Below are 26,684 nucleotides of genomic sequence, written 5' to 3' on the forward strand. Positions count from 1 at the left end.
AGACACAACAAACAAAAATACAATAATGAATAATGATAATAATCAACAACAACAAGAGTTAGGGTTATTATTTTCAAGAATATTCAAAAATGTGATTATTCAAAGATGTATATTTTATCACTTGAAGGAAGTATGTAACATACACAACAAGAGCAACAACAACAACAACAAGATTGTTGATCAACAGAAAAGAACAAGTGAAAAAGAAAAGAATGTACCTTTAAAAGTGTATAGATGGAAAGAACTAAAAGATAATTTAGATCAGTTGTCAAGACATGGTTACATTGATCAGATTAAAAAGATTGTTGCTTATCAAGAACAAGTAGTCTGTTCAAAGTATCGTTGGACAAAACAAGGTGATGAACAGATACCTTACACACCTCATTATATGACTATCATCAATTACATAGTCAGAGACGGTCACTTTGATTATATTCAAGAGATTTGGAATAGGTTGGCTAGACATTTTCCAGAAATACCACACTCTATCATTTGGTATGCTGTATACTATAATCAAACTAAAATCTTCAAGTGGGCAATCGAGCAATCAAAAGAAGAAAAAGTCAATGATTATATTGATATGTCTCGATTTTTCGAACCCATTAAATATGGTATCAAAGTAGAGAAACAATTAAACAATCGTGATGAAATCATTGATTGTCTACCATTTGAATCGTTTTCAAATTTGGAAGAGAATTGGCCGACTGGTACCGTCACAATACAATCATCGGATCTAAGATATCGATTGTACCAATACCTCTCTTTAAATCTTGCCAAAAACACACAATTAAAAGAGACACTTTTATCAAGATTAATTGTCAATGCAATGCAACTAGGAGATAACGACCTTTTTAAAACTATTCAACAAAATCATTATAATTCTCATCGTGGTTTATTTAATTTTGAAGAATTGGTGTACTCGGCTGCTTCAACTGGTAACTTGGTGGCTCTAAAGTATTTAATAGGAACAAATATATCAGTAATGCAAAAAATCAAGGCTCTCGTTTTGGATAAAGGAGCTGTAAAGATATTTGAAAAAATCAGGTTTGGAGTATTGGATAAAGCAGTTTCAAACGGTCACCTTCATATTGCAAAGTACCTCAGAACTGAACATGTACCATATTGTACTGAAACTACTATTCAAATGGTATGTAGTCTATGATTGGTAGATAGTATAAACACATTTGAAACAAAAAGATATTAACCTTTTATTTTATTTTATTTTTTTAAATAGGCAATTGAAAATGGAAATATAGATATGGTAACCTATGTATTGGAAAATGCAAAAGAATTTTGCACATATCATACTGTTTACTATACAATTGATCATAATCGTACCGATTTATTCAAATTATTGGTTGATCACTGTTCAACATTTAACCGTCGATTCGATTTACATGCTATTGTCAGAAGATCATTGGACCATGGTAGATGGGAGGTATTGGAGATTATGAAGACTAGATTTGGTATTGGTTTACCAAAATCCCTAAAAAACTTCAAGTTTAGAAACAATGATATACTCAAATACGTATATCAAAACAGAAAGAAAGATGATAACAATAATAATAATAATGAAGAATCAACAGTAGAATATTTGTTGGTCGCAAATGCAATTCCAATGAACTTGATAGAGTCTATTGAAATGATCGATCAAGACTATACACATTTACTCAAAAACATGAAAGATGTCAAGATGGATGATCAAAAACCATCACTTGAAACAATTCAATTCTTGGTGGCTCGAATGGATCAACCAAACTATAATAATCTCTTTGAGAGTGCAATCCGTTTTGGTCGGTTGGATTTGGTAAATTACCTATTCCCTCTTATTCATTCGCAATGTATTCCATTGTCCAACTTGATAGAGTATACACGTGTAGATGATCATACTTGTCTCAAGACACTAGACTTTATGTACCAACGATTTGGAGAAACTGCCCTTTTACAAAGCAACAAGATTCAAAAAGTATTTAGAACGGCAGCGATCAATCGTGGTGTATCAGTACTTGAATATCTTTGGGATCGGTTTCAAAGTAAATTAACAGTGACTGCTCAAATGATCTCATTGGCAATCAAACCAAAACAAGATAACCTCATTTGGCTACTTTCACATGTGAACCAATTCTATTCTTCCCCATCCTCTTCCTCTTCCTCTTCCTCTTCCTCCTTATCCTCCTCTTACTTTTCAACAAAAACATTTGAATTGGATTTCAAAGAAATGGCAAGGTTGGGATATTTGTCAACTATTAAATGGATTGTCGAGAATGGGTATCATCGGTCCATCGCAAAGTTCCTAATACAAAGGACAACTGACCTTGGTAAAAAGTCGGTTATCGAAACCACTAGATATCTCTGGGAGAATGGTATCATTTTTGATAGTATTCCTCTAGAGGAAAAACCATTTTCAAAACATTTGGATCCAGACCTCATTCTACTCCTCATCGACATGGGAGTTTCTCTTTTACCTTTGATAAAATATTACAGATACTCGTTTGAACATTCAGGTATCCTTCGATTAATTTATTTTAATTATACAAACATTAATAATAGTGCCATCACTCGAAATGTCTATGACCCAGCCCTCATCAGTCTATTATCTACTAATATTCAAAACATAGCCAAAAGTATGGCTCTTAAAAATCAATTCCTCACCAAATTATTGTCAACATTTAAATAAATTAATTAATAGATAAATAATAATAATAATGATAGATCCGGGTATTATTATAATTAAAATAATTATTTATTATTTTTTTCAAAAAAAAGGATTTTGATTTTAATATTTACCAAATCTCATTCATTCATTCTTTTAAACATTTATAAACTTTGTTGGTTGAAAAAAAGAGAGAGAGATTGGTAAAAAAGTTAAAAAGAATGATGGGGTGGTAGGGTAGAGTTGTTGTTGTTGTTGTTGTTGGTTTAATACATTATTTGTTGTTATTATTATTAAGATGATGATTTAGTTGATATTATCAATATCATTGATCGTTTTGTGTTATTACTACTTTGTTATTAATATTATTTGGTTTTGTTTTGAGGATGGATTAAAAATTGATGATTTGTTTTGTTTGTTTATTTTCCACAACATCCACCTGTACTTTGATTTTGGTTTCCTGTATTTGTTGCATCTGCTTTTTGTGGTGCTCCCAATTTAATTCCAAATGTCTAAAAATAATAATATTATTATTATTAATATTAATATACCAATGCATTATAATATAAATTCCTTCATTTCCTTACCTCATTATTAATATCAAAATCACCAGTTTGAATCTTATTATAAATTTCCTTTGCAGTACGAATAAAAGCATCTTCTACATTGGCAGCAGTCTTGGCCGATGTTTCAAGGAAGATTAAACCATTTTCTCTTGCAAATTGTTCACCTTCTTCATAGGCAACAGCTCTCTTTTGTTCCAAATCCGACTTGTTTCCAATCAAGATAATTGTCATGTTTGGATTGGCAAATGATTTAGCATCCTTTAGCCAACATGTCAAATGATTAAATGTTTCACGTCTAAATAAATAAAAAAAAAGATTAGAATTAGATTTAAGAAACAATTAATTTAACAAAAAAATCTAAAAAAGATATCTCTCTTTTTTTTTTTTTTTTCGATTGGTCGCAAATGGTGATGCAATTGTGCGCCCAAAAATAAGAATCTCTTTAAAAGGAAGGAGATATAATTTCAAAAGACGAATCTCTTTCTCTCTCTCTTTCTCTCTCTCTCTCAAATTGTTGTTTGAATATTTGAGAATATAAAGAGAATCACTCTTTATCTATTGTCAACCTACCTAGTAATATCATATACCAATAAAGCACCAGCTGAACCTCTATAATATGATCTAGTAATACTTCTAAATGATTCTTGACCAGCCTAAATTAATAATAAGCAAAAAATTTGTTTAAGAATTGAGGTTTCATATGATCTACTTTTGTGTATATATATGTATATCTTCTATATATCAATGTCTATATCTAATCTATGTCTCTACATACTGTATCCCAAATTTGTAATTTAATTGGCTTATTATCTATAGTAATCATTCTAGCTCCAAATCTAAATACAAAAAGAAGAGAGTTAATCTCTCTACCTATAAATTATCGATGTGTCTTGTTCTGTTCTGTTCTGTGTTTAAGTTTGTTTGTTGTACATACTCTACACCAATAGTTAAATCATGAACTGGTTGAAATCTCTTGTCAGTGAATTGTAATAAAAGACATGATTTACCAACACCTGTAGTCAGTAGTAGTTGTAGTAGGGATTAGAGATATAAAAGTAAGTAAAGAGATACACTAAACAACAATCTCATCTTCATAATATTCCTTTTCCCTTCGCTATCAAAGATTCTGTCTGTCTGTTGTATACATAAACAAAACATACCTGTATCACCAATAATAATATATTTAAAAAGAAAAGAGTACATTGTTTAATTTTTACTACTACACTTTTATATATGTAAGATATGTATGTATAAATATTTATATAAAGTTATATATCTATCTCTTTGTTGAATATCACAATTTCTATGTGTATATATGTGATGACGTATAAAGGGGTATGAATGAATAATGTTATAGAAACTTAATTTAAATTAAAAAGTTTTTTTGAGAACAAAAGTTTCTCTTGTCCCACTTTTTTTGAATTTTTTTTTCAATTTTATAAGTGTTCTGGTTCAAGAACGCACCCTGTTCTGAGGAAACTTCAACTTCATCACTGACATCGGGGATAGACAGACTTTAACCATCGTTCGATTTAGATTTAAATATTTAGTAGTAGTAGTATTTTAGATAGATAGAATGTTCAACATTTCAAAGCAACTATTCCAACAATCTGCTAGATTCTATTCTACCTCTTCTTATGTATGATGGATGATGATGATGATGATCATTGATAATGAATTATGACTCGATAATGACACTATAGAAGATATTAATCAATCAAATATATATATATATCTATATGTAGATCAAGAATGTAGGTGTTATTGGAGCTGGACAAATGGGTAGTGGTATCGCTCAAGTCTTGTCACAAGTAGCCAAGAGAAACGTTATTGTGGTCGATCAAAACCAAGACATGTTGGACAAGTCACAAAAGCTCATTGGTTCATTGTTGACCAAGGCCGTTGAAAAGGGAAAGATTACAGAGGATGACAAAAAGTCGACCATCTCTCGTATTCAATACGCAAAGTCTATCGAATCGTTAAAGGATGCAGACTTTGTCATTGAAGCTATCGTTGAAAACACTGAAGTTAAATGCAAACTCTTTAACGATCTCTCCAAGATTGTCAAGACTGATACTATCTTGGCTTCAAATACTTCTTCCATCTCTATCACCAAGATTGCTTCTGCTGCTGCTTTACCTGAAAAGGTTATTGGAATGCATTTTGTATGATATGAATTGAAACACATAAATAAGAAAAAGAAAAAGAAAAAAAGAATTAAGATTGATTATTAACTATCTTATCTGATCTTATATGTTTATAGATGAATCCAGTACCAGTAATGCAATTAGTTGAAGTAATTTCAGGATTACAAACTTCAAAAGATACACATTCAATCACATTGGATTTGGCTAAAGAGATGGGTAAGACTACTACCAATGCCAAGGATATGCCGGGATTCATTGCCAATCGTTTGTTGATGCCATATATCAATGAAGCTGTACAAACACTCTATGAAGGTATTGGTACTGTCGAAGACATTGATACTACCATGAAGCTTGGTTGCAACATGCCAATGGGCCCACTTACACTCGGTGACTTTATCGGTCTTGACACTTGTCTCTCGATCATGAACGTTCTCCACTCTCAACTCGGTGACTCTAAATACAGACCTTCTCCATTACTCATCAAATACGTTGAAGCTGGTCGTCTTGGTAGAAAGAGTGGTCAAGGTTTCTATAATTACTCTAAATAAATTAAAATTAAATTAAAAATATTGCAAACCAGTTTTCAAAAAATGAAAGTTCATTGCATTGATTCCACGAATTCAACTCTAGGGATAGAGATAATTGATAGAGAGATAGAGAAATGGATATGTCAACAGAGTTGATCACATCAACAACAACACCAATCAATGTAAATAAATCAAGAATATTAAAGTCACCTATACTTGAAAAGTATAGGAATATAAAGAGTTCATTTTGTCTTTTACCTTCAACCTCGTCACCATCACCATCAACTTTATCCCCTCTTCCTTCATCTTCTCCATCAATTAATAATATTAATAATAATAATAATAATAATAATACTTTACCAACAAAGATAGAAAAGGTAAAGGTGGTGGTACAAGTCGATGATCAACATGTAAATAATAATAATAAGAAATTGGATGCCAGTAATAGTATCAAAAATGAAAAGAAGAATATTCTTCCTCATCCGGCTCCTGTAACTACTACTACTACTGTTACACCTGTAACTACATCTCCTATCAAAAAAGTTGTTTCTCTCAAGATATCACCTTTGGTAAAGTCAACATTAACAACCCCAAAGCAGAGTTCTTCCCCATCAAATTACAATATGGCTAAACCAAACAATAATAATAATAATAATAATAATATTAATGCTTCACAGGGATGTCATTGATCTAGATGATGATGATGATATCTTTTCAATATCAATGGCACGACCCAAACCCTAATAATAATAATAACAATAATAATAATAATATAAATAATAATAACAATAATAATAATAATATTAATAATAATAATAATAATAACTTTGCAAAACAAATGTTAATGAATCTTTATGATGAACCAACAGAACAATCCAAAAAGAAACCAACCTTATCATTTAAATCTGCAACATCGGCGTTGACCACTCCTACAACAACTACATCTACAACAACAAACAGAACAAACTTTTCATCTCCTTTTAAATTTAATAGTCGCAATGATGTTACAAAAATTAAATCACCTGCTAAAAAGAGATCTTTTGGAGGATATAGGAAGAAATCTTATTCTTCTTCATCTTCGTCAGCTGCTTCACCAAGGTTTGTATTTTGTAATATTATTATAGAGGAGAAACAAAACTAACAAAAAATCACAATTAAGAAAGCAGGTACCAAAGCAACAACCTTCAACACCAAAACAACAAATTCCAAAGATCAAAGTCAAGGCAGAAAGAAAATAATAATCGATCTCTGCCTCCTTCAACTCTTGTACATTCTGATCAACAACTATTTTTTGCCGAAGATTCTGCAAACTCTTTTAATTCTTATGAAGCAGATGGATGGGAATACTCTAATGGTGGATATACCTTGGAACCATCTTATTTTTAAAAATTAATCACCATATATATATTATTTATCATGATAGTTTGGTTGAATTGTATTCATTACCAAAATAAAACATAAATAATAATAATATTTATATCTTTGGTATCCTTTGAAAAAATATATTGTTCATCGTTCTTTGTTTAATAATCTGATGTGATCATTTTATTAAAGATGATTTTAATTTAAATAGAGATTCTTGATCCTTGATAGTATTGGAATTTAATAATTCCTGGATGATATTGGAAAGGGATTGTTTTTCCGATGATGTCAAGAATTGAATATTAATAGCAGATCTATTCATCTTGGTGAATTGATCCAATATACTGTAAATAAGTTGGTATTCCTTGTTTACCAAATAATGGTGTTCAAGGATATTGATGATCGATGTCATTAGAGTTGGTGATAAAACATCGTTGAGAAGAGGTGATAGTCTGGCTGGATCAATCAATTTAAAGTATTCATAAAATAGTTGGCTGTCATTCTGCAAAGAGTTGTAAACCTTTTCAAATTCAAATGAATTTCTTGGTGGTTGCTTAGGAACGACTGGTTTCATATTCGCTAATCTTGATAATCTATCTTGAAGTGAAGATGTTGATGATGTTGATGAAGGGGTAGTAGGTTTCTTTGTTGTTGAATCGATTGAGATTGTTGTTGTTGTTGATGATTTAGAGGTAGTAGTATCAGATACCAATTCAATTTTAGGTTGTTGTTGTTGTGGTTCTATCTTTTTATCGGTTTTGTTATTTACATCTTGTTTGATTTGTTGTTGGGTTGTTGTTGTTGTTGGTTCAATTTCCATCTTATTGTTTACGTCTTGTTTGATTTGTATTTTAGGTTGTACTGATTCTACTGGTTGTACTAGTTGTGTTGGTTGTATTGGAGTCTTTTCTGATTCTTGTTGTTGTGGTTGGGGTGGTTGTCTTTTAATCAATTCATACAACCCTTTGATTTCAGTTTGTGCTTCCTTGTTGGCTGGATCTTTTTTAGAGACTACTATAAAGTCATTCAATGACTCTCGATATCTCTTTTGTTCTTTGAGTGCCAATCCACGTCTATGATATGCTTTTACATTGGTTGAATCCAAGTTTATACTTCTATTACAATCTGCTTCTGCTTGATGAAAACTATCAGAGAGAGAGAGAGAGAGAGAGAGATGTTAGTGATCAAGTTTATAGTCTAATGATAGGAAAATAGTCACACAAACATACTTTTTTAATTTGATATATGCAATAGCTCTATTGGAAAAGAGAATAGAACTTGATGGATCAAGATCGATTGCAAGAGTATAGTATTCGACTGCATCCTTGTATTTTTGTTGTTGAAAGAATTTGTTACCAATATCTTTATACTTTAATGATTCTGATACATTATCAAACATTGGGTCCGATGATGATGGTGATAGTGAACTTGCAGTCGAAGAAGTAGTAGCAGGCTTACTCCCAATCATTGACGAGGCAGTTGTTGCATTCTTGTTTGATAGTTGCTGATCAATTTTATTGATATCTTGTTGCCATTTCTTTAGTTTTGTCAAGTATTCTTGTACTGGTTTCGAATTGAATGTATTGTTATTATCTTTATCCATTATCTCGAGACATATGTACAAGTAAAAGATAACAAGTAAAACTCAAAGAAGTTCAGCACCTCTTCATTTCCCTTTATTTTTTGTTTTTTTTTTTTTTGAATAAACTTCAAATTTAATTAAATTAAACTAGTTCTAATCATTTCTAATTAAGGAAAGTAATACACATAAATATACTACATTACAATGGTCCTCTAATTTGAGGACGTCATCATATCTTTGAAAACTAAAAAATCCCAACCATTGATTTCATTTCGAATCTCTTGACAATCATGATGGAAGCAATGACTACGACTGAAAACCAAGTCAACTATGTTCCATTTTGAAAACCGAATCAAATAAATGATTAAATAATAATTGTATGAATTTAATTATACGAGCTTGTATCTTTCCTTTGATATATCAATATCATAAAGTTGGTATTGAAATTTTAATCAAACATTATAAAATGGAGGGACTTTATTTTGTTTATTAGTGAAGTCATTATTCCCAACGGAAAATACCATACAAATATTTAATTAAAACATGCAATTCAAATCTTCATCAATAATATTATCACTAGTCATTTGTATTTTATCAATCATATCAATATGTCATGCCTCCTCAAATTTAGTAGTGTATGAATTTTCATATCCAGGTGCCATTTGTGATGGTGGTGTAGATGCTTCATTTAAATATCCTTCTGCTACCTGTATTCAATCAATCGACACAATCTTTTTCTGTGACCTACAATCAAATATTATCACATCAATGACATTCAATGGCACCAATTGTAGTGGCGCTTACACAATGGTAACTAATCCAATTGGACAATGTAATAATTTAGGTTGGAGATATTATTGTCAGGAACCTTAATTAAACAACTTACTTAAACCAAAATAATATTTATATCAATTTAAATAAAGTTTACAGTTTTTTTCTCTCTTTTGTATAAGTCACTACTATCATGTGTAATAACATAGTTTGACGTCACAAGTATCCTTATTTTTTAGCATAACAAACTAAAATTGAGAATTAAAGTAGAGCCTTTACTTAAATATAAGAAGATCAGACGAAAATTGAAAATATCTTGGGAAAGATTTTTATTGTTTTTGATCTTTTTTCTTTCTATAAATATCACTAAGCTAGCTTTCGAGTTTCATCATCATCGCTCGGTTCATTTTATTTCAACCCTCAAATTACAAAGATATCTATCTATATATATTATATCTCTAGAGAATTCAATATTAAACAAAGACAATGTACATTAAATCAATCATAACATTGGTAGTATTGGTCATGACGATGGCCATTATTGCAGTTTCAGGTCAAAAGCTTGTGGCCTATGAAACAAACTATTCAGATTTCCATTGTGATGCTGATGGTGAACCTGTTACTCTACCAACAGCTAGCTGCGTACAAGGATCGATCTACACATGTGACATGTCACTCAAACAACTCACAATCTTTACCTTTAACACTACCCAATGTAGTGGACAATATAGAATCGACACTTATGATTTTGGTCATTGTTATGGAGGTTGGACATTTGCTTGTAAACAACAAAAATAATTAAATAACAATAAAATATATATAATTAATAATAACCTAAAAATTGACTGATTGTGATGTTTTTGATATTTAATAAATAAATAAATATTTGATTATTTTAATTAATTTTATGAATTTCTCCTTTGATTAATATTATTATTGTTTTGATTTGTTGGAATATTGTTATTTTGATTATTATTATTATTGTTGTTATTTTGATTACTATTTGGATTTGGAGTAGTGTCAAGGAGATTATTAAAATTTGGTTCACTTTTATAAGGTTTTAAAACGGGTGATTCTCCGGGTGTATGAGTGTTGTTGTTGTCAGAGACACTAAAATCGGTGGATTGTGTGAGACGACGTTGTTTGAGTTCAAAAACTTGTTGGGTGGCAGAACGTGTAAAGAGGGGATCGATCTTTTCTTTGGGTTCGTAACCTTGTTCGTCGTCGGGATCGATTTGGTTGCGTTGATCGTATTGCATCTTCCACAACTTGACATCTTCGAGTCGTTTGATGAACCAATTGTCAAAGGCGAGTTGGTATCGCTTGGGTAGGAAATACTTGAGGGAGAAGAGGAAGATGATACCGAGGTAGACAGTGTACATGACAATGACGATGGAGAGGATGACCTCGATACCGATCGCGTCGTATTGGTAGGACGACTTGAGCGACGAGAGGATGAGCACACAAATATAGGCAAATAGGAGGACACTGTTACCAAGGAGTTCGGTAAAGTTGGAGATACGGTAGATGAATGGACGTGCCCATAACTGTGAGATGATGGAGCTGCCAATCACGAGCAATACGACAAACACTGAAAATGAACTCTTGGGGTTAATGAGTGCAAGGGAAACGGCCATGACAAAACGACGGGCCAGACCAACCAACTCGTACCACCACACCTTTTTACGGTAGTCTATGTAGATGGAGCCGACGACGATGAGTACGTTGGGGTCGTCCAACCGATTACGATTGTTGAATAGCAAGTAGGCAAAGAGCGCGGGGATACCGATGATGTAGAGCACGGTCATGGAGACGGTCACCTTGAAGATGTCTTGGTAGTTGGCATCGTGACTGCAAGAAATCCAGGGGAAGAAGGACATGTAACTCTGGTCGGTGTTTTCGTCATAGGTGCACGAGTAGTTTTGCAAGATGTAGATGCAGAGTGGCAGGTAGAGGAAATTGAGCATGACCAAGTTGACGCGAATCGACGACCTTACCCATCGCATATCAAACTTGTTCCACTTGATCTTGCTAATGACAAAGGTCAGCGCGACAAACAGACACGTCACAAAGAAGATACTGGGCGGGATAGAGATGATGACGAGGAAGAGGTTGGGCCATTTCGACATTTCACCAATACACAAAAATCCAAACGAGAAATTGATAAACGAAGACGACGAGTAGTAGAATGTGAAAAAGGATGGCCATGGCGACAACTTTGACAACATGAGATTAAGAAGTTGATAGTAAAAGACAATTGTCTTTCTAGTACTTGATGGGAGTGACCGTTGGGGATTCGTTACGACAAAGAATACTGCCAATACCAAAAAGAATAAAATGACAAATGCAAAGATGACAATTGATTCTGGCCCCTTTTGGACATTTTAGACATTCAGATCCACGCATATAATAACCTTCTTCACAACGTGCACACAGTCTGTCATGATAGCCAACTGAACAAGTGAAATTATCAGAATTGGATGGATTGCATGATGTAGTACCAAAATTAGATACGACACATCGAATCAGTGCCGATGGTTGTACAGTGTTTTCACTTGGATAGGGAAAGAATCCAGATGGAATTTTGATATGTGTGCCGTTACATATACCATTTTCAGGACACACACTACACGATCCATTATACCCTATATATCCTGGCAAACATAGACAATGAGAGTAATTGTAATAAGATGCATCCATTTCAATCGATATTTCACTATTCTTTCCAACAATTGTAGGGCATTCAAAATTATCATTTTCCAAAATTATAAAATCCCCAGATGGTTTCATAAATGATGGTAATTGTCCAATTGGACTTGATAAATTATTATTATTTAATCTAATATCACTAGATGTAGCGTAAAAATAAATTAAAATAGAAAAAGAAAAAGATAAATTAGAAATTATAAATATTATTTTTTGTTTGTTTAGTTTCTAACATACTCTAGATAATTTAAAACATCAGGGATTTCACCATTAAAATGGTTGTTTGAAAGATCCAATAAACTTAAACTAAGCATCCATGATAGGTAATCACTAAGTGGCCCAGAAATATTATTCTTTGCAAAGTTTACAATAAATACACTTGTCAATAATTCAGCTTCTGCATCTGAATCCCAAAACATATCTTCTGAAAATTCTCCTGTAATTTCATTATTATCTGCTTTAATTATACTCATCTAAATAAAAAGATAAAAATAAAAGATAAATTAATTAATTGTCTTTTTTGTTTGTTTCTTTTTTTTTTGTTTGTTTCTTACCAATTTTAATTTTTTAATTGGACTCATAAATTCAGATAAAGTACAATTAATTCTATTCTCTGATACATCAAATCTAGAAAGATTGACTAAATTTGAAATGGTTGATGGAACGGAACCAAACAATTTGTTTTGTCTAAGGTTGATGAATCTAAGACCTGTAAAATTACCAAATTCAATTGGGATGGTACCGTGTAGACCATTATTTGACATTACAAAATTAATTAATTGTGTAGGTGCTTTGTTTGAACAAACTGGTAATATTGAAAATGAATTATCTTCAATTAATAATTCTTGTAAATTTGATAGATTACAAATCCAATCTAAATTGCCTGTAAAATTATTTCCTCCAAATCTAATACTCTAAAAAAAACATAAATAAATATATTTGTATTCCTAAACTATATTTTGTTTTGTTTTGTTTTGCATTTACATACTCTTAGAGGAATAGTACTTGGAAACATATCAGATGGAATTTCACCAGACATTTGATTTCTAGTTAGTTCAATTACTTCTAGTTTTGTCATACTACCAATTTCAACTGGTATATTTCCTTCCAATTGATTATCATATGCCCAGAAATGTGTAAGATTATTCAAGTTGGCTATTTCTTTTGGTAGTTGACCCTACATACATAGATAGAATAAAATAATTAGAATAAAATAATATTATTTAAATTATTATTAATATTATTATTTTTTGACGCTTACAGTAATATTATTAAAACCAATATCAAATAAACGCATTGATGAATAAGTACCAACTTCAGGTGGTACTGTACCTGTGAGCTGATTTAATTCTAAAAAGGCAAGATCCAAAGATTGGTATTTGGCCCATCCAAGGGGTATGCTACCAGTGAATTCATTACCGGCTACCCAGAGTAAACTGATGGTGAGTGGAAGGTTATTGGTCCATGCAATGTCACCTGATAATTGGTTGTTTGGTATTTCGAGTATTTGGAGTGACTTCATAGACTGGAATACAGTTGGTGGAATATCTCCGTTGAGATTGTTGTTTTGTATGTTGAGATGAACCAATTCTGTTAGATCGGCAATATCACTAGTCAATCTACCAAATAGATTGTTTTCAGCTAGATCCAATGCAATGATATCACCCGTTGTTTCATTACATGTTATACCGTACCACATGTTGTTGCATGGGTCTCCTACCAACCAATTATCGGAATTATACCATTGATCACCAGACCACAAGTCATAGAGTTGTACTAATGCGTTGGCTTGTGATGTTGGTGTGGTTGCTGCCGATACAGCAGATACAGTATTTTGTAAATGAGATGATCCAACCAGGAAGCTACTTCCAACTCCAGAGTTGGGAGTTCCAAAAGATCGTTTCATTTGTTTGATTCGTTGACCTCTTGCTTGCTTCTTTATATGTATACTATCATATTTATGGTATTCTACTGAATTGGATGGGTTGTCGACATATATATAGTTGTTGTTGATTTTGTTGTTGTTGTTGCCACCATTCTTTTTGGAATTGATGGTTTTGCGTAATGTTGATTTGGCATCTGCCACAGATTGATGGGAAAAGGTATTGGTGTTGGTGTTGGTGTTGGGTATTGTCTTTGTCGTAGTCGTGGTGGTGGTGTCCAAATAATACCCATTATTGGCGTGGTTGGGTTTAGCATCGACGATGTGACCTCCACCAAGAATCACCAATATACACGACCATATGGTAACCACCAATATAAAACAGAATGAATAACTTGTATTACTACTACTTGAATTCATCTTTGTGTATGTCAAAAGAAAAAAAAAAAAATATAAATATTTATAGATTCCAAAATCTATTTATAGTTTAGTGCTGTTGGTTTGTGTTTTGTTGTTCTAGATTATAAATCTACATTAATTAGATATATATAAATAATAAATATGAATGAATATGTATGTTAATAATACAACCTCTAAATATATTTATGATGATGATAGACAATAATAATAATAATTATTAAAGAGGGTGGGTTGACTTTAGTAGTTGTTGTGATTTCATCCATTTACATCATCATCCTTTTCTTTTCTTTTCTCCTCCTCCTTGATGATGATGATCGACATGTCAGTAGTATTAACATCCATCCCATCCTTCTCCTCCATCAATGGCATTGACCAAGATGGATTGACCACCATCCACCCCCACCCTCTCCCTCTCCCAAAACAAATATATATATTTATATATTTTTAAAACTGATCACACCCCAATTGGTGTCTTTATTCGCTCATTCATTGGTTCAAAATTCGTTGTTAAGATTTACTTTGCTGTATTGATTTCATGAATTGTGTGTAAGAGAGTGTGTGTGTGTATGTGGGTGCAAAGTGCGTTGGTGGTGATCAGTGATCAATCAATCAATCAATCAAACACAATTCACACCATTTAAAAATAAATATATTTTTAAGCGATGAACTGACTAATGCGGTGGTGGTGATAAAGGAGTTGATTCGCAGTTAGTTGGCTTATCCCATCGATACCATGGTCAATGACAATGTTACTCTTCCCTCCTTGCCTCCCATTATATCCTCGAAGGAATGAATTGAATGAAAGATACACTTTTATCTTTTTCAGACCAATGGATAGATAGATCTATTTTGTGTGCGTGTGTGTGTGAATGTGATTTGTTGTTGCATTGATAGATTGAAACTTTGATTGATAGATGATAGATGACAATGACAATAATAATTACCAAAAAAAGTGTATACTATTGGGGGATCGACGGTTGACCAGTCAATTTTGAATGCACATTCAAAAAATATTATTTCTACTTTCTACTGTATCTGTATCTGTTTGCTACTGTATCTGTATCTGTATATAATATATATATATGGTACGCGGTGAGATGTGATGGAAAGGTAAGGTAAGGTATGATGATGGGTTTTGAAAGTTATCGTTGATGTTATCTCCAATAGATATTTGGGGGTACTAATGGAAAGTAGGTCGATGATGCAAAGAAAGAAAAAGTAAGCTTGCAAACAAAAAAAGAAAGATATAAATAAATGAAGACCTGCCTCTTGAAAAGACTCTGCACTACCAAGAACGCGTCAAACCACAACTTTTCGCTGTTCTCTCTCTTTTTAATCAAATCTTGAGGTCGGCTCCCCTTGATCGTGGGGTGCACGCTCCTCGGTGGGAAGCACACCTTCACACCCATCATAGAACAGGCAACCTTTGTTTAACCGAATAGGAAGATATTTATCTTTTTTCAAAGTCGCGCCAACCTTACCCTCCGTAATGTGGGGGCCCCCATCAAAAAAAGAAAAAAGTTTTTGGGGTTCGTGCCAGGTTTGAGAATAGTCCGATTTCGTGCAAATCGACGACAACAGATGAAATTCACCCGCCTTATTGTGTGGCGCCCGACCACGCAACGGAGTGATATAGGTAGATGAATCTGAGGCCGAGTGACAATGAGAAAAGTTATTCTTGCTTTGTGTGGTAATTATGAGATTTTGTCTATTTATATTTATCTTTTTTCTTTTTAATTATTATTAATTATTATTATTGATTATTATTCTTTTTTTGATTTAAATTTGTTAGAGGTTTGTGTGTTTGCTTCCAAACCCATTTTAAGAGCCTTTCTAACATGTGAATCATATGCTGCCTTTTTATGTTTCTTTATACCTCGTTTGGTTGCAAAGTAGGCCAATACTACCAATGGAGCAAGTAGGACGAGTAATGCCAACCATTGTAATCTTTTCTTTTTTGCTTTTTCATCAGCTTCTCTTTTTTCCTTTTCAAAATCATATGTTAAAAACCATGAATCTATTTGATTAGTTGGAATATAATATTTTCCAGATACCTAAAAAAATTTTAAATTAAAAATTTTATTAATCATTCCAAAAGGGGTACGGTGACTATATTTTTAGACTACTTACAAATGAATAGATTTTATAATTTGAAGATGATAATATAATTGGTGTTTGGAATTGTGTAAATGATGAAATTGAAATGATTCCACTACCATTATTATTATTATTATTATTATTACTATTAAATGATATTTTTGAATTATTTGTATCAGTATCACCCAACGAAAGTGTTGGTACTAGATAATAATAAATAAAACTATAATCCAAATCATAATCTAGAATTGATTTCATTAATATTATTTCTGCATTTGGATAATACATTGATTCCAAATATAAACTTGGAATTAATTCAACTCTTGGTGTAAATGTATAAACATCAACTAAAAATATAAAAAAGATAAGATAATGTTAATAATACTTTTCTACTTTTAATTTTTGTGTGTTTTTGTTTTACCAATAAAAGAAGCTTCAGAAGAATAGGTGAAATCATAAAGTTGAGTAGTTTGAATGACCGAGATTGCTTTGATGATAATTTTACCAACTACTTGTGGGGTGGAGGGATGGAATGCTGATTGATACTGATGGGCATATCCTTGTTGTCCGGCGGTTGATGGGATAGGTTCGATGGGGATGGGAGCAGAGTCGAGTGTTTGACCGGTTGGTTCATAGTATCTAAAGATGCTAAAATGGATGGAGCAAGTCTCACCGGTATATTGAATCGAGCATGTGAGTGTGACGGTTTGGTTGGGGAGCAGAGTGTTGGCGTTGACGAGGTGAATGATTGGTGGGGTGGGACGACGGTATCGGTCGATGGTGTAACGGGCGCCACGGGGTACACTCGCACCAAGGGTTGTGTGGAAACAAGCAGTTGAGAATTGGTAGGCCGATTGGTAGAGATCGACCGATTTCATCGACAATAGAATACCACTCGATGGGAAGAGTGTCGAGTTGATTGATGGCAACGATCCTTTAGACTCGTATCTCGGTACACATCCATCGGTACACACAGTACCAACTGAGACGTTGTAGATATAGTTACCGGCCATTGGAATGTAGGTTGGTGGTTGACACGTTTTAATCAGTGTAAACGAGACGGTTGTTGCATCACTACACATGAATCGGTCGAGTGGACAATCAATGACAGACAATACAAATTGTTGTACCATTGCCTGAGGTGACATGGTTACATTAAGTATTGTTTGTCCGACAGGTGTCATTGCAAATGAATTGTCGGGTGTTGCTATTCCATTGTTGAGTTGGAATTTGAATGATGGGATGTGTTCAAACTTGCTATTGTTTGGTTTGATTTCCAAGAGCAAGTAACCATTATTAACATAGTTTATAGGTTCAACATCAATGATTGGTGGGTCGATTGGCACAGTATACACAACCAACTTGCACGTCTGGTTACTACCAACTGCAAAGTTTGCACTACCAGATACCTTAAAGTTTCTTGCATAAATGTAATAGAATCCTTTTAATGTTAAATTAAATGAACCTGAATAAAGTGTACTGTCACTTTGTTCAACCATCGATACTGAACAATCAATATCACCATCCAAAACTTGATTATAAACCATTACATATCTAGTCTCAACTCCTTGAGTATCAGTATTTTTATCCATCTTGATTTCCATTACATCTTGTACTTTGTAATAATTATTTTCAATGATTGGTTTTAAATATCCAATATCAAATGTTATTTTAACTAAAATCAAATAAATAAAATTAATTTAATAAATATTATTATTATTTCTTTTCTTTTTGTTTTCTTTTTCTATTTTTTGACTTACAATATTTTTCAACAATATCAGAAATTAAATCATTCTTTTTACCAATTGAACGAATACGAATAAAACAAGAGGATGTTGGGATTGGACATGTTAGGTATTTTAGGGATGAGGGAGTATAGATGATTCCAGTTGTATCTGTTAACGCGGGTGGTTGAACGACTCCATTGGCAACGAGTTGATAGTAAATAGAATAGTTGGAATAGTATGTTGGGACAGTGGCAGTTTCATCAAGATAGGGTGGTGTAATGGTGATGGGTACTTGGTTGTAGAAATCATTTGATCCAAATGGTTGGAATTGTGGGGGAGGGAGTTTGGGAGTGAGTGTGTATTGGAATTGTTGGTATTGTTCAAAGAATCCACTAACATTGGCCAATACTCTGATATTGACTTGATTGATACCAACAATAGGATCGGGTACCAATGTAATACCATAGTTGTTATTGTATCGTAAACTGTATCCGGTAGGTTGACTATTATCAACCGTATAAAATATCCAATAGGCTGGTGAAGAGTCCATCGAAGGTAGAGTGACACATTGAATGAATACAGTGACTGATGCATTGTAGGATGTTGCATTGAGAGGTTGTGAAGTGCAAGTTATGGTACCGAGGAAATAAAACATTTGGTTGCTGACTGCACTCTCTATACGATTGACACCTTGGTAGGCACGAATCTTGATGTTTACCGTTTGAATTTGCGATGATGTGTAGGTATTGGTCGAGGGAAAGATAGACGATAACAAGGTGGGATCATCTCCATTGACAGTGTATCGAATTGTGATGGGTTCTTCAATGACTGGTAATGGTTGGTTTTGGATGTTGGAAACGAGTGAAAGTGGTTGGTTGATACCTAGACGATTACTACCAGATGAAGCAATCAGAGTTGGTGTGGGGAGTGGAGGTGCACATCCAAATCGTGGTGGGTAGAATGTCCATAAAGGATTATTCAGCGTGTTACTTGTTCTACTGTCAACATTCCCATTACACATGCACTGAGTGATAGATGTACGTGGCAAGTTGGATGATGGAGAGTAGAGGTATTGTGGTTGTCCGACATAATCGTAGAATGTCATGATAGTTGGACACGACTGACAAAAGGTAAGTGGTGATTGACTTGCACTCGCGATTGACTGGAAATCTGTGATTGGAATAGGGACGGATATCGAGTTGGACTGAAGTGGAATTGAGATTCTCGTGACAACTGCACCAAAGTAGGGAGAGGTTGGTGATGTACCGTTGACATAGACAACTACATCTTTCATGGTTTGGGAAGTAGTAAGAGGGTAGATGGAGATGGTTGAGATTTTGTTGCTCGAGGGTGGAAGGGTAAAGGTCACCCATGCATAGCCTGCACCCTGCGCACTCGTCCAATAGGTAGATGATTGCGCATCATAGAGAACGGCGCAGCTGGTGGTATCCTGACTACTCGATGTACACGATACTGGTGTGACAGCTACACCCTTTGCATCGTAAAACGCCACACCTTGCACACCGACAGTACGCAGGTTGTTGGATGGATAGTAGTTGGTTGGGTCGGACCCTCCAATCACCGCAGATGCAATAGTGACATAGGACGCACCGACCACCAAAAACTGACCGTCTCCACACCCGCACGCGAGTGATCCCGCACGTCTAATCATTCCAGTTGGACATGGATCAACACATCTGCCTCCCACATTGACCTTGCCAATTGGACATACACACTTGCAAGCTGATTTGTCCGAAACAAACCCTTTACCAGTGTCACATGTCATACACTTACCACTGTCACACTTGACATCCATCTTGGATACTAGACAGGAGCGTTTGTTGAGATCGTCCACCTGTTTGTATCCTAGCGACGACCAGTCTAGTGCACGGGTATGCACACGTACCTCATCAATGAGGATATTGGCGCGTTCTTCTTGTTTTCCACCAAGATAAAAGTAATTGGCAGTTGCAAAGGTTGATGGTTGGTAGATGCTTCTCCCAACAACCACTCCATTTAGGTAGATTCGTGCAAACGAGTTTTCAAGCACAAATGCAATATGATTCATCATTCCAATTTGTGTAGTTGTAAGGGTAAGGTTACTGTCGACGAGTATCCCACCTAATGCATCGGTTACTGCTAATCGACTAGTATTGGTGACTGGGTTGATTAAAAGGGATAGTTGCCAGACCGAGTGTACACCAACCAGTCCGATACGGTTGGTTGTTGAGGTTGTGGTTGGGATTGCTCCAACCGACACGTACAATTCGACCGTGCTAGTAGTTGACAATGAAACTAGTCTAGGTGTCTGGATCGAGCTGCTACCTGGGGTAACCACGATAGCTTGGTACCGCGCACCAACCATACAGTTGTCTGACGATGCCGATGACACGAACCCATAGTATGACTGTGGCGAATACGACGATGGCAGAGTACACGCGTACATGCTGTTGTTGAGTGCAGGCGACCAGTATCCAATAGGCACGGGCGCGCACACGTCTTGTGTTGGTTCTGGCGCAGCGATACGGTACCATCCACCCAACACACACACATACTTGCAGCCACTACGAAGGTCGCCGTAGGTCGGTCCGTCATAATAGGAATACTTTGGTTTCCAGTTGCAACGAAGACACCTCTCGTCAGGCTGAATATAAAGGCTTGGCACAAACTTGAGACACCCTTCAATAGGATTGCAACACGAATTGATGCACTCTGGAGCAGCTGCGCATTCAACACCCGTCGACTCGTTTGTTTGGGGTGTCCAGCCGGCATAGGGCAGTTCTTGGTAGTTGGCAGGTGGCAATACAACCTGTTGGTATAGATTCAATCCAAGTGTCCATGTGTTGGCCATAGACAGTCCCGCCACAGCACTAGTATTTGACTGTGCTAACATACTCGATGTCAATAACCAAGTATTGCTCGATACGTCCACCGTCCCAATATTGGCATTCGAGTATCCCGTCGACGAAGTAAACTGACGGTTACTATTAACAACCAACTCTACAGCCACCGATTGTTGACGTTGATACATGTCACGACATGTAGACAAATCACCAAACATGCTCAGTGTATTGGATATCACTGCAGCTGCAGGTTGTTGAGATATCACACCAACATAATCATTCAATGTACCAGTCAACGATGACACCTGAAGATATTGACAAATCAATGGATTCTGATTTACAAATGTCGAAGATGGATCATTTGGTTGATTCATATCAATTCCACTCTTTTGTATAAATAATTCGTTTATATCTTTTAATTGTATTTGAATCTAACAAAAAATATAAAAAGATAAGTGTTAATATAATATTTAATTAATTAAATATTATTATTATATTATTATAATATTATACCTTTGAAAAAACATCAATTAAATGATTGTTAAAAGATTGTTGATAAAAAGTAGTAGAGATTGATTGATTCAAAACATTATTCATTAGAATAAATTCATTTGAAATGGACATTAAAAGTAATGTACTAGTTGCATGTTCAATATAATTTTCTAATATCCTAAAGAAAGTTTTAAAAAAAATATTAATATTTATAATATTTAAAATATATGTATGTATGTATGTTTAGGGGAGGAATAATATTATCTTACAATTGAGAAGGATTGGATAAAGAATTAAAAGTATTACTATTAAAATTGGATAAAGTAATAAATTGAGAGACAATATTAAATTGATTGTCTAATTGATTATTTAATCTACTCATTTGATTTAAAATACTTGAAATCTAAAAAATAAAAAGAAAAAAGAATTAAATTAAATAATTTGATGGTTTGTTGTTTGCTTTACTTTACTTTACTTACCAAGGAAGAAGTTTGAGAGGAAAGAGCAGGATCATAAATATTGGATAATGAATTAACCAATAATTGAATTTGGAGAAGGATGTCATCACGAGTGGTGAGAGTGTCGATGGATTGAGTGATAATCGATTGTTGGGTGGTCGATGAGATGGCAGTGGATGGAACCGATGTAAAGGCAGCACGGATATCAGATCCACCATCGGAATAGGGTTGAAGCAATGGTGCAACGTTGGACAATAGGGATTTCAAGGCGTCAACAGATTGTTTCCAATAGCCATTCATTTGGTAGCCAATCATAGGATACGATTGCATAAAATCACGTCCCTTTAACATTTCTTGTTTCTGTGATTGATATGAAAACATTGATTTTTTAAAATTACTAAAATAAATAATACTTTGTTCAATATCAATTAAATCACTAAATATAAATAACAATCATTATTAGTACCTAAATCCAAATCTAAATATATATATACAATAAAATAATATTGGGGTTATATACTGACGGTGAACTATTTGGAGAATCGTTGTCTTGACATCTACCGATTCGTTTCATTGAGGTTGTCCAATCACCAAATGATGTTGGGAGACAATTAGACGGGAGAATGGGTGACGTAGATGAGGATTGAGATTCTACAAAACATCCTAATTGGTCTTCATAGTTGTACAATGACTCTGATTGAGTGTTATGTATCTTATAACTAAATTTCTATACAACAATACAAAGTAAAGAATAGTAATGATTAGTATTGATATGATATATGTCTGATTTAGATACAAACCATTAGAGTATTGTAAGAAGGTCTATTGAAAGACGTTGAGAATGATTCACATGGTATGTGATTACTAACATTGGTCATTACAAAGTATGGTGATCTAATACCACTACGAGGTACACGAAATGTAGATGATACAAGATCGACTTGTGCAGACATGATGTTGGTATCAAACTGTATCTGTGAATCTGTTAACCATGGGTCACTAGGTTGCTGTTGTTGTATTGTTAATCTACTATATAATAGTAATAGTATCACAATCTGACCGATCATCACTAATAATCTATGTTGTGACGATGATATTATCATTCTTTTTCTTTTTCTTTTTCTTTTTAAAAGAGATATACTAACACTATACACTCTTTACAAACAACTAACTAATGAATAGAAGAATCATGGTTGCTGTGATGGCTATAGCGTTGATCATAACGGTTGTAATTGTTTTAGAAAGTGAACTGTAAACTCAGCTATACACTTCATAGCAACTTCATATGCGCTATGAAAAAAAAAAATTTCTCTAACACACGACACCAACCTCAAACTTGGTATTTATTTTTTTTTTTGAAGAAGAGACATGAATAAAGCTACTACAAATACAAATGTTATAACATTACATAGTATTATTAGAGTACCTTTTATTAGATATGTGATATTTAATCAAGTGTATCTTTTATCTAGAGAGATAGAGAAAATAGGGACTAATACAACAACAACAACAACAATCAACAAGGTGACTACTACTACTACTACTTGTACTTCAATGCGAGGAGAGGATATTAGACAACTACGTGGACTTGGTATGATATCAAAGTATGCAATGCCATGGGATTATATCAAACATTATCTATCATCACCTGAAATGGATAAAGGAGGAATATTGTTTGAAAGAAGAATGCATACGATTACATCGTACTGTGGACACCCAAATGCAACGTTGGAGACACTAAAACATTTATTGGAGTGGTCACCAGACTACTATCCTTTTAAAGCTGGTCAAACTAAAGAAGATACACCATTATACTATCAAAACTTATTATCAAGTATTGCACGTGCCAAACATTCAGATATACTAGATTTGATGATCACTCGGTACCCAAACCAATACAATACCAAAGAAGCAATGGTTTATGCTACTAAAAATGGTTTATTATCAACCGTTCAACTTTTATTAAATCATACTACGATGGTAAAAGATGGTAATCTACCAGAAAAGGTCATTGATATTGCTGCCCTCTCTGGTCACCTTGGTATCGTTACATTATTACATAATTATTCTATAAAACATCAACAAGATCTTGTTAAAAAGATGGCTTCTAAAAATGCAATGAATTTTGCTTCAACTCATGGTTATTTGGATGTACTACAAGTATGTATCATCAATCAAATCCATAAATATATATATATACATATATATTTTAACTTATTAAAATATTCTAATCATTTATTAATTAATTAATTATTTATTAGTTTCTACATGAAAATAGAACAGAAGGTTGTTTAACATTAGCTATGGATGAAGCTGCAAAGAATGGTCATTTTGAAGTTGTCAAGGTATGTATGATATATCAAATATTATTATAAAATAGTACCAACTATTAATACTTGTTGTTATACTTAGTTTTTACATTATAATCGAACAGAAGGTTGTACAAGTTATGCTATTGATTTGGCAAAAACTTTGGAAATTGTTACATTCCTACATCAAAATCGTACAGAAGGTGCGACTGCTCGGGCAATGGATAATGCTGCGATGAATGGTGCATTGGATATATTGACATTTTTACATAATCATCGAACTGAAGGTGCAACAACCAGTGCTATCGATTTGGCATCTGAAAATGGTCATTTACATTGTATTAAAGTAAATATATAAATATAGATTGATTGATTTGATTGGTTGCGATACTGGTATTAACTAAATAGATTTATTTATTAGTTTTTAAAAGAAAATCGTAGTGAAGGATGTACACTGGATGCAATGGAAGTTTCAATTAGGAATAATCATAGTTTGGATATTACCAAATACATCTATGATAACCTAAACAAAGAAGTTACAGTAAGATCTTCAATATATGCAATAGAGCATGGTCGATTAGATGTCATCCAATTTCTTCACCAACGTTATGAACCAAATGAAATTTATAGACTCTATACAATGGATACATCATCTCATTATGGTAGATTTGATATCCTCAAAGTATGTAAAAATTAATATATATATATATTTAATTAATTAAATATTTAAAGACTATTTAATAACTTTAATAATTAATTAATTCTTTCTTTCTATTTAGTTCTTTCACGAAAATACAAAAGAGAGATGTACAACTAGATCGATGAATAATGCAGCTAGACTTGGCAGTTTAGATACAGTAAAATATTTACATTATAATAGAACTGAAGGGTGTACTTTTAATGCTTTGGATTATGCCTGCGAGGGGGGATTCATTGATATTGTTAAATTCTTACACGAGAATAGAACTGAAGGATGTAGTACCGATGCAATGAGTTTAGCATATAACCTGGAAATAATCAAGGTATGAACATATTTATATAGGATAAAAAAAAAAAAAAGAAAAGAATCTTTTTTGAAACTAATAGTTGTAATATTGGAATCAAAGTTTTTACATTATAATAGAACAGAAGGATGTACAACAGAAGCAATTGGATATGCATCGATATATGGTAGAATTGATATTGTTCAATTCTTACATGAGAATAGAACAGAGGGAACTACTTTTAGAGCTCTATTAGTAACTGATGATACCCCCAACCACTACCAATGTGTCGATTATTTATTAAAGAATAATATAGTCTCTAAACAAATGGTCATGGACAATGAAACGGAAATCACTCAATACCTCTCATTAAAAGGTTATTATGAAATGCTTGATTTAATTAATCGGTTCATCAAATCAACGTAATCATAAAATTTATAACCATCCTCCCCATTTCCAATTGTTGATAAATCTCAGCCTATAATAATAATAATAATAATAATAAGAATATTATTATCCCTACACTATTATTATTATTATTTATTCTTCAGAAGTGGTGGGATTCAAAAAAAATATCGTGATTTTTCCATATAGATCTATGGAAACGACCGACCGACTTACAGAACATTTATTATTATTATTATTATTCTTTAGGAGGGTTACAATCCATTCCATCTTCTTCTTCTTCGATATATATATATTTATACAAAATTAAGTGTAGAGAAATATTCGAGTATAGAAATCAAATCATTTTTAAATAAATTTAATTAATGTTTAATATTCGAGACATCATAATCTTGTTTATTGAAGATCGATAGATAGATGCATGGAAGAAAAAAATTGAATAATTAATTAAAAAAACAGAGAGGGTGGTAGTGATGAGGTGTCAGCGGGGATTACAAAATTTTGGGTTTGTTGTTTGTTTCAATGAGATATGTGATAGAAGATCTCACCCCCTTATATATAATTAAATTAGCATCGTTACATCCGACTAAAACAGAAAGATCAATACTAGTAGCTAGCATATGCAACGCACGCCGTCACAACAAGCAGCATTCACTCAATCGTTCAAAGAGGCATTCTTGTACTTTTCTCGGTATTTTCAGTCAGTTGACCAATAACCCTTATACCTCTCAGTCGTTTCATAGACATAGCCTGT

General features: G+C 33.4%; 10 protein-coding genes across 10 annotated transcripts; 5 read left to right on the forward strand and 5 right to left on the reverse strand.

Moving 5' to 3' along the window:
• Positions 1-25: 25 nt before the first annotated feature.
• On the forward strand, positions 26-2,677 carry DFA_04942 (uncharacterized protein; the record flags this gene model as incomplete). Its single annotated transcript, XM_004360606.1, has 2 exons — positions 26-1,147; positions 1,235-2,677. 2 exons carry the CDS (start codon positions 26-28, stop codon positions 2,675-2,677), a joined length of 2,565 nt encoding a protein of 854 aa, XP_004360663.1.
• Positions 2,678-3,072: 395 nt separating this feature from the next.
• Positions 3,073-4,422, reverse strand: rab2A (Rab GTPase; the record flags this gene model as incomplete). Its single annotated transcript, XM_004360607.1, has 6 exons — positions 3,073-3,165; positions 3,241-3,514; positions 3,790-3,872; positions 3,995-4,055; positions 4,154-4,232; positions 4,380-4,422. The coding sequence occupies 6 exons, from the start codon at positions 4,420-4,422 to the stop codon at positions 3,073-3,075; spliced, it is 633 nt and encodes a 210-aa protein (XP_004360664.1).
• A 373-nt stretch (positions 4,423-4,795) lies between these two features.
• Positions 4,796-5,914, forward strand: DFA_04944 (3-hydroxybutyryl-CoA dehydrogenase; the record flags this gene model as incomplete). Its single annotated transcript, XM_004360608.1, has 3 exons — positions 4,796-4,858; positions 4,965-5,384; positions 5,483-5,914. 3 exons carry the CDS (start codon positions 4,796-4,798, stop codon positions 5,912-5,914), a joined length of 915 nt encoding a protein of 304 aa, XP_004360665.1.
• A 113-nt stretch (positions 5,915-6,027) lies between these two features.
• On the forward strand, positions 6,028-7,131 carry DFA_04945 (uncharacterized protein; the record flags this gene model as incomplete). Its single annotated transcript, XM_004360609.1, has 3 exons — positions 6,028-6,462; positions 6,588-6,991; positions 7,020-7,131. The coding sequence occupies 3 exons, from the start codon at positions 6,028-6,030 to the stop codon at positions 7,129-7,131; spliced, it is 951 nt and encodes a 316-aa protein (XP_004360666.1).
• An 84-nt stretch (positions 7,132-7,215) lies between these two features.
• Positions 7,216-8,858, reverse strand: DFA_04946 (uncharacterized protein; the record flags this gene model as incomplete). The annotated part of the gene is made up of 3 exons (XM_004360610.1): positions 7,216-7,268; positions 7,601-8,400; positions 8,485-8,858. The coding sequence occupies 3 exons, from the start codon at positions 8,856-8,858 to the stop codon at positions 7,216-7,218; spliced, it is 1,227 nt and encodes a 408-aa protein (XP_004360667.1).
• Positions 8,859-9,380: 522 nt separating this feature from the next.
• Positions 9,381-10,406, forward strand: DFA_04947 (uncharacterized protein; the record flags this gene model as incomplete). The annotated part of the gene is made up of 3 exons (XM_004360611.1): positions 9,381-9,669; positions 9,980-10,096; positions 10,126-10,406. The coding sequence occupies 3 exons, from the start codon at positions 9,381-9,383 to the stop codon at positions 10,404-10,406; spliced, it is 687 nt and encodes a 228-aa protein (XP_004360668.1).
• Positions 10,407-10,513: 107 nt separating this feature from the next.
• On the reverse strand, positions 10,514-11,737 carry DFA_04948 (uncharacterized protein; the record flags this gene model as incomplete). Its single annotated transcript, XM_004360612.1, has 1 exon — positions 10,514-11,737. One exon carries the CDS (start codon positions 11,735-11,737, stop codon positions 10,514-10,516), a length of 1,224 nt encoding a protein of 407 aa, XP_004360669.1.
• A 136-nt stretch (positions 11,738-11,873) lies between these two features.
• DFA_04949 (leucine-rich repeat-containing protein) lies at positions 11,874-14,616 on the reverse strand (the record flags this gene model as incomplete). The annotated part of the gene is made up of 5 exons (XM_004360613.1): positions 11,874-12,456; positions 12,552-12,787; positions 12,869-13,228; positions 13,303-13,491; positions 13,576-14,616. 5 exons carry the CDS (start codon positions 14,614-14,616, stop codon positions 11,874-11,876), a joined length of 2,409 nt encoding a protein of 802 aa, XP_004360670.1.
• A 1,019-nt stretch (positions 14,617-15,635) lies between these two features.
• macA (cell fusion related protein) lies at positions 15,636-23,336 on the reverse strand (the record flags this gene model as incomplete). The annotated part of the gene is made up of 12 exons (XM_004360614.1): positions 15,636-15,679; positions 16,433-16,670; positions 16,747-16,916; positions 16,938-17,060; positions 17,135-18,388; positions 18,474-20,450; positions 21,336-21,714; positions 21,797-21,953; positions 22,045-22,178; positions 22,255-22,630; positions 22,728-22,960; positions 23,034-23,336. The coding sequence occupies 12 exons, from the start codon at positions 23,334-23,336 to the stop codon at positions 15,636-15,638; spliced, it is 5,388 nt and encodes a 1,795-aa protein (XP_004360671.1).
• A 71-nt stretch (positions 23,337-23,407) lies between these two features.
• DFA_04951 (uncharacterized protein) lies at positions 23,408-26,286 on the forward strand (the record flags this gene model as incomplete). Its single annotated transcript, XM_004360615.1, has 8 exons — positions 23,408-23,484; positions 23,595-24,393; positions 24,495-24,578; positions 24,646-24,888; positions 24,964-25,224; positions 25,322-25,517; positions 25,629-25,901; positions 26,180-26,286. 8 exons carry the CDS (start codon positions 23,408-23,410, stop codon positions 26,284-26,286), a joined length of 2,040 nt encoding a protein of 679 aa, XP_004360672.1.
• Between the last annotated feature and the right edge of the window lie 398 nt (positions 26,287-26,684).

The sequence above is a fragment of the Cavenderia fasciculata genome (assembly GCF_000203815.1).
Source record: "Cavenderia fasciculata unplaced genomic scaffold Scf_Dfasci-G-o-80e12.f1-5, whole genome shotgun sequence".
NCBI classification, from domain to species: Eukaryota; Evosea; class Eumycetozoa; order Acytosteliales; family Cavenderiaceae; genus Cavenderia; species Cavenderia fasciculata.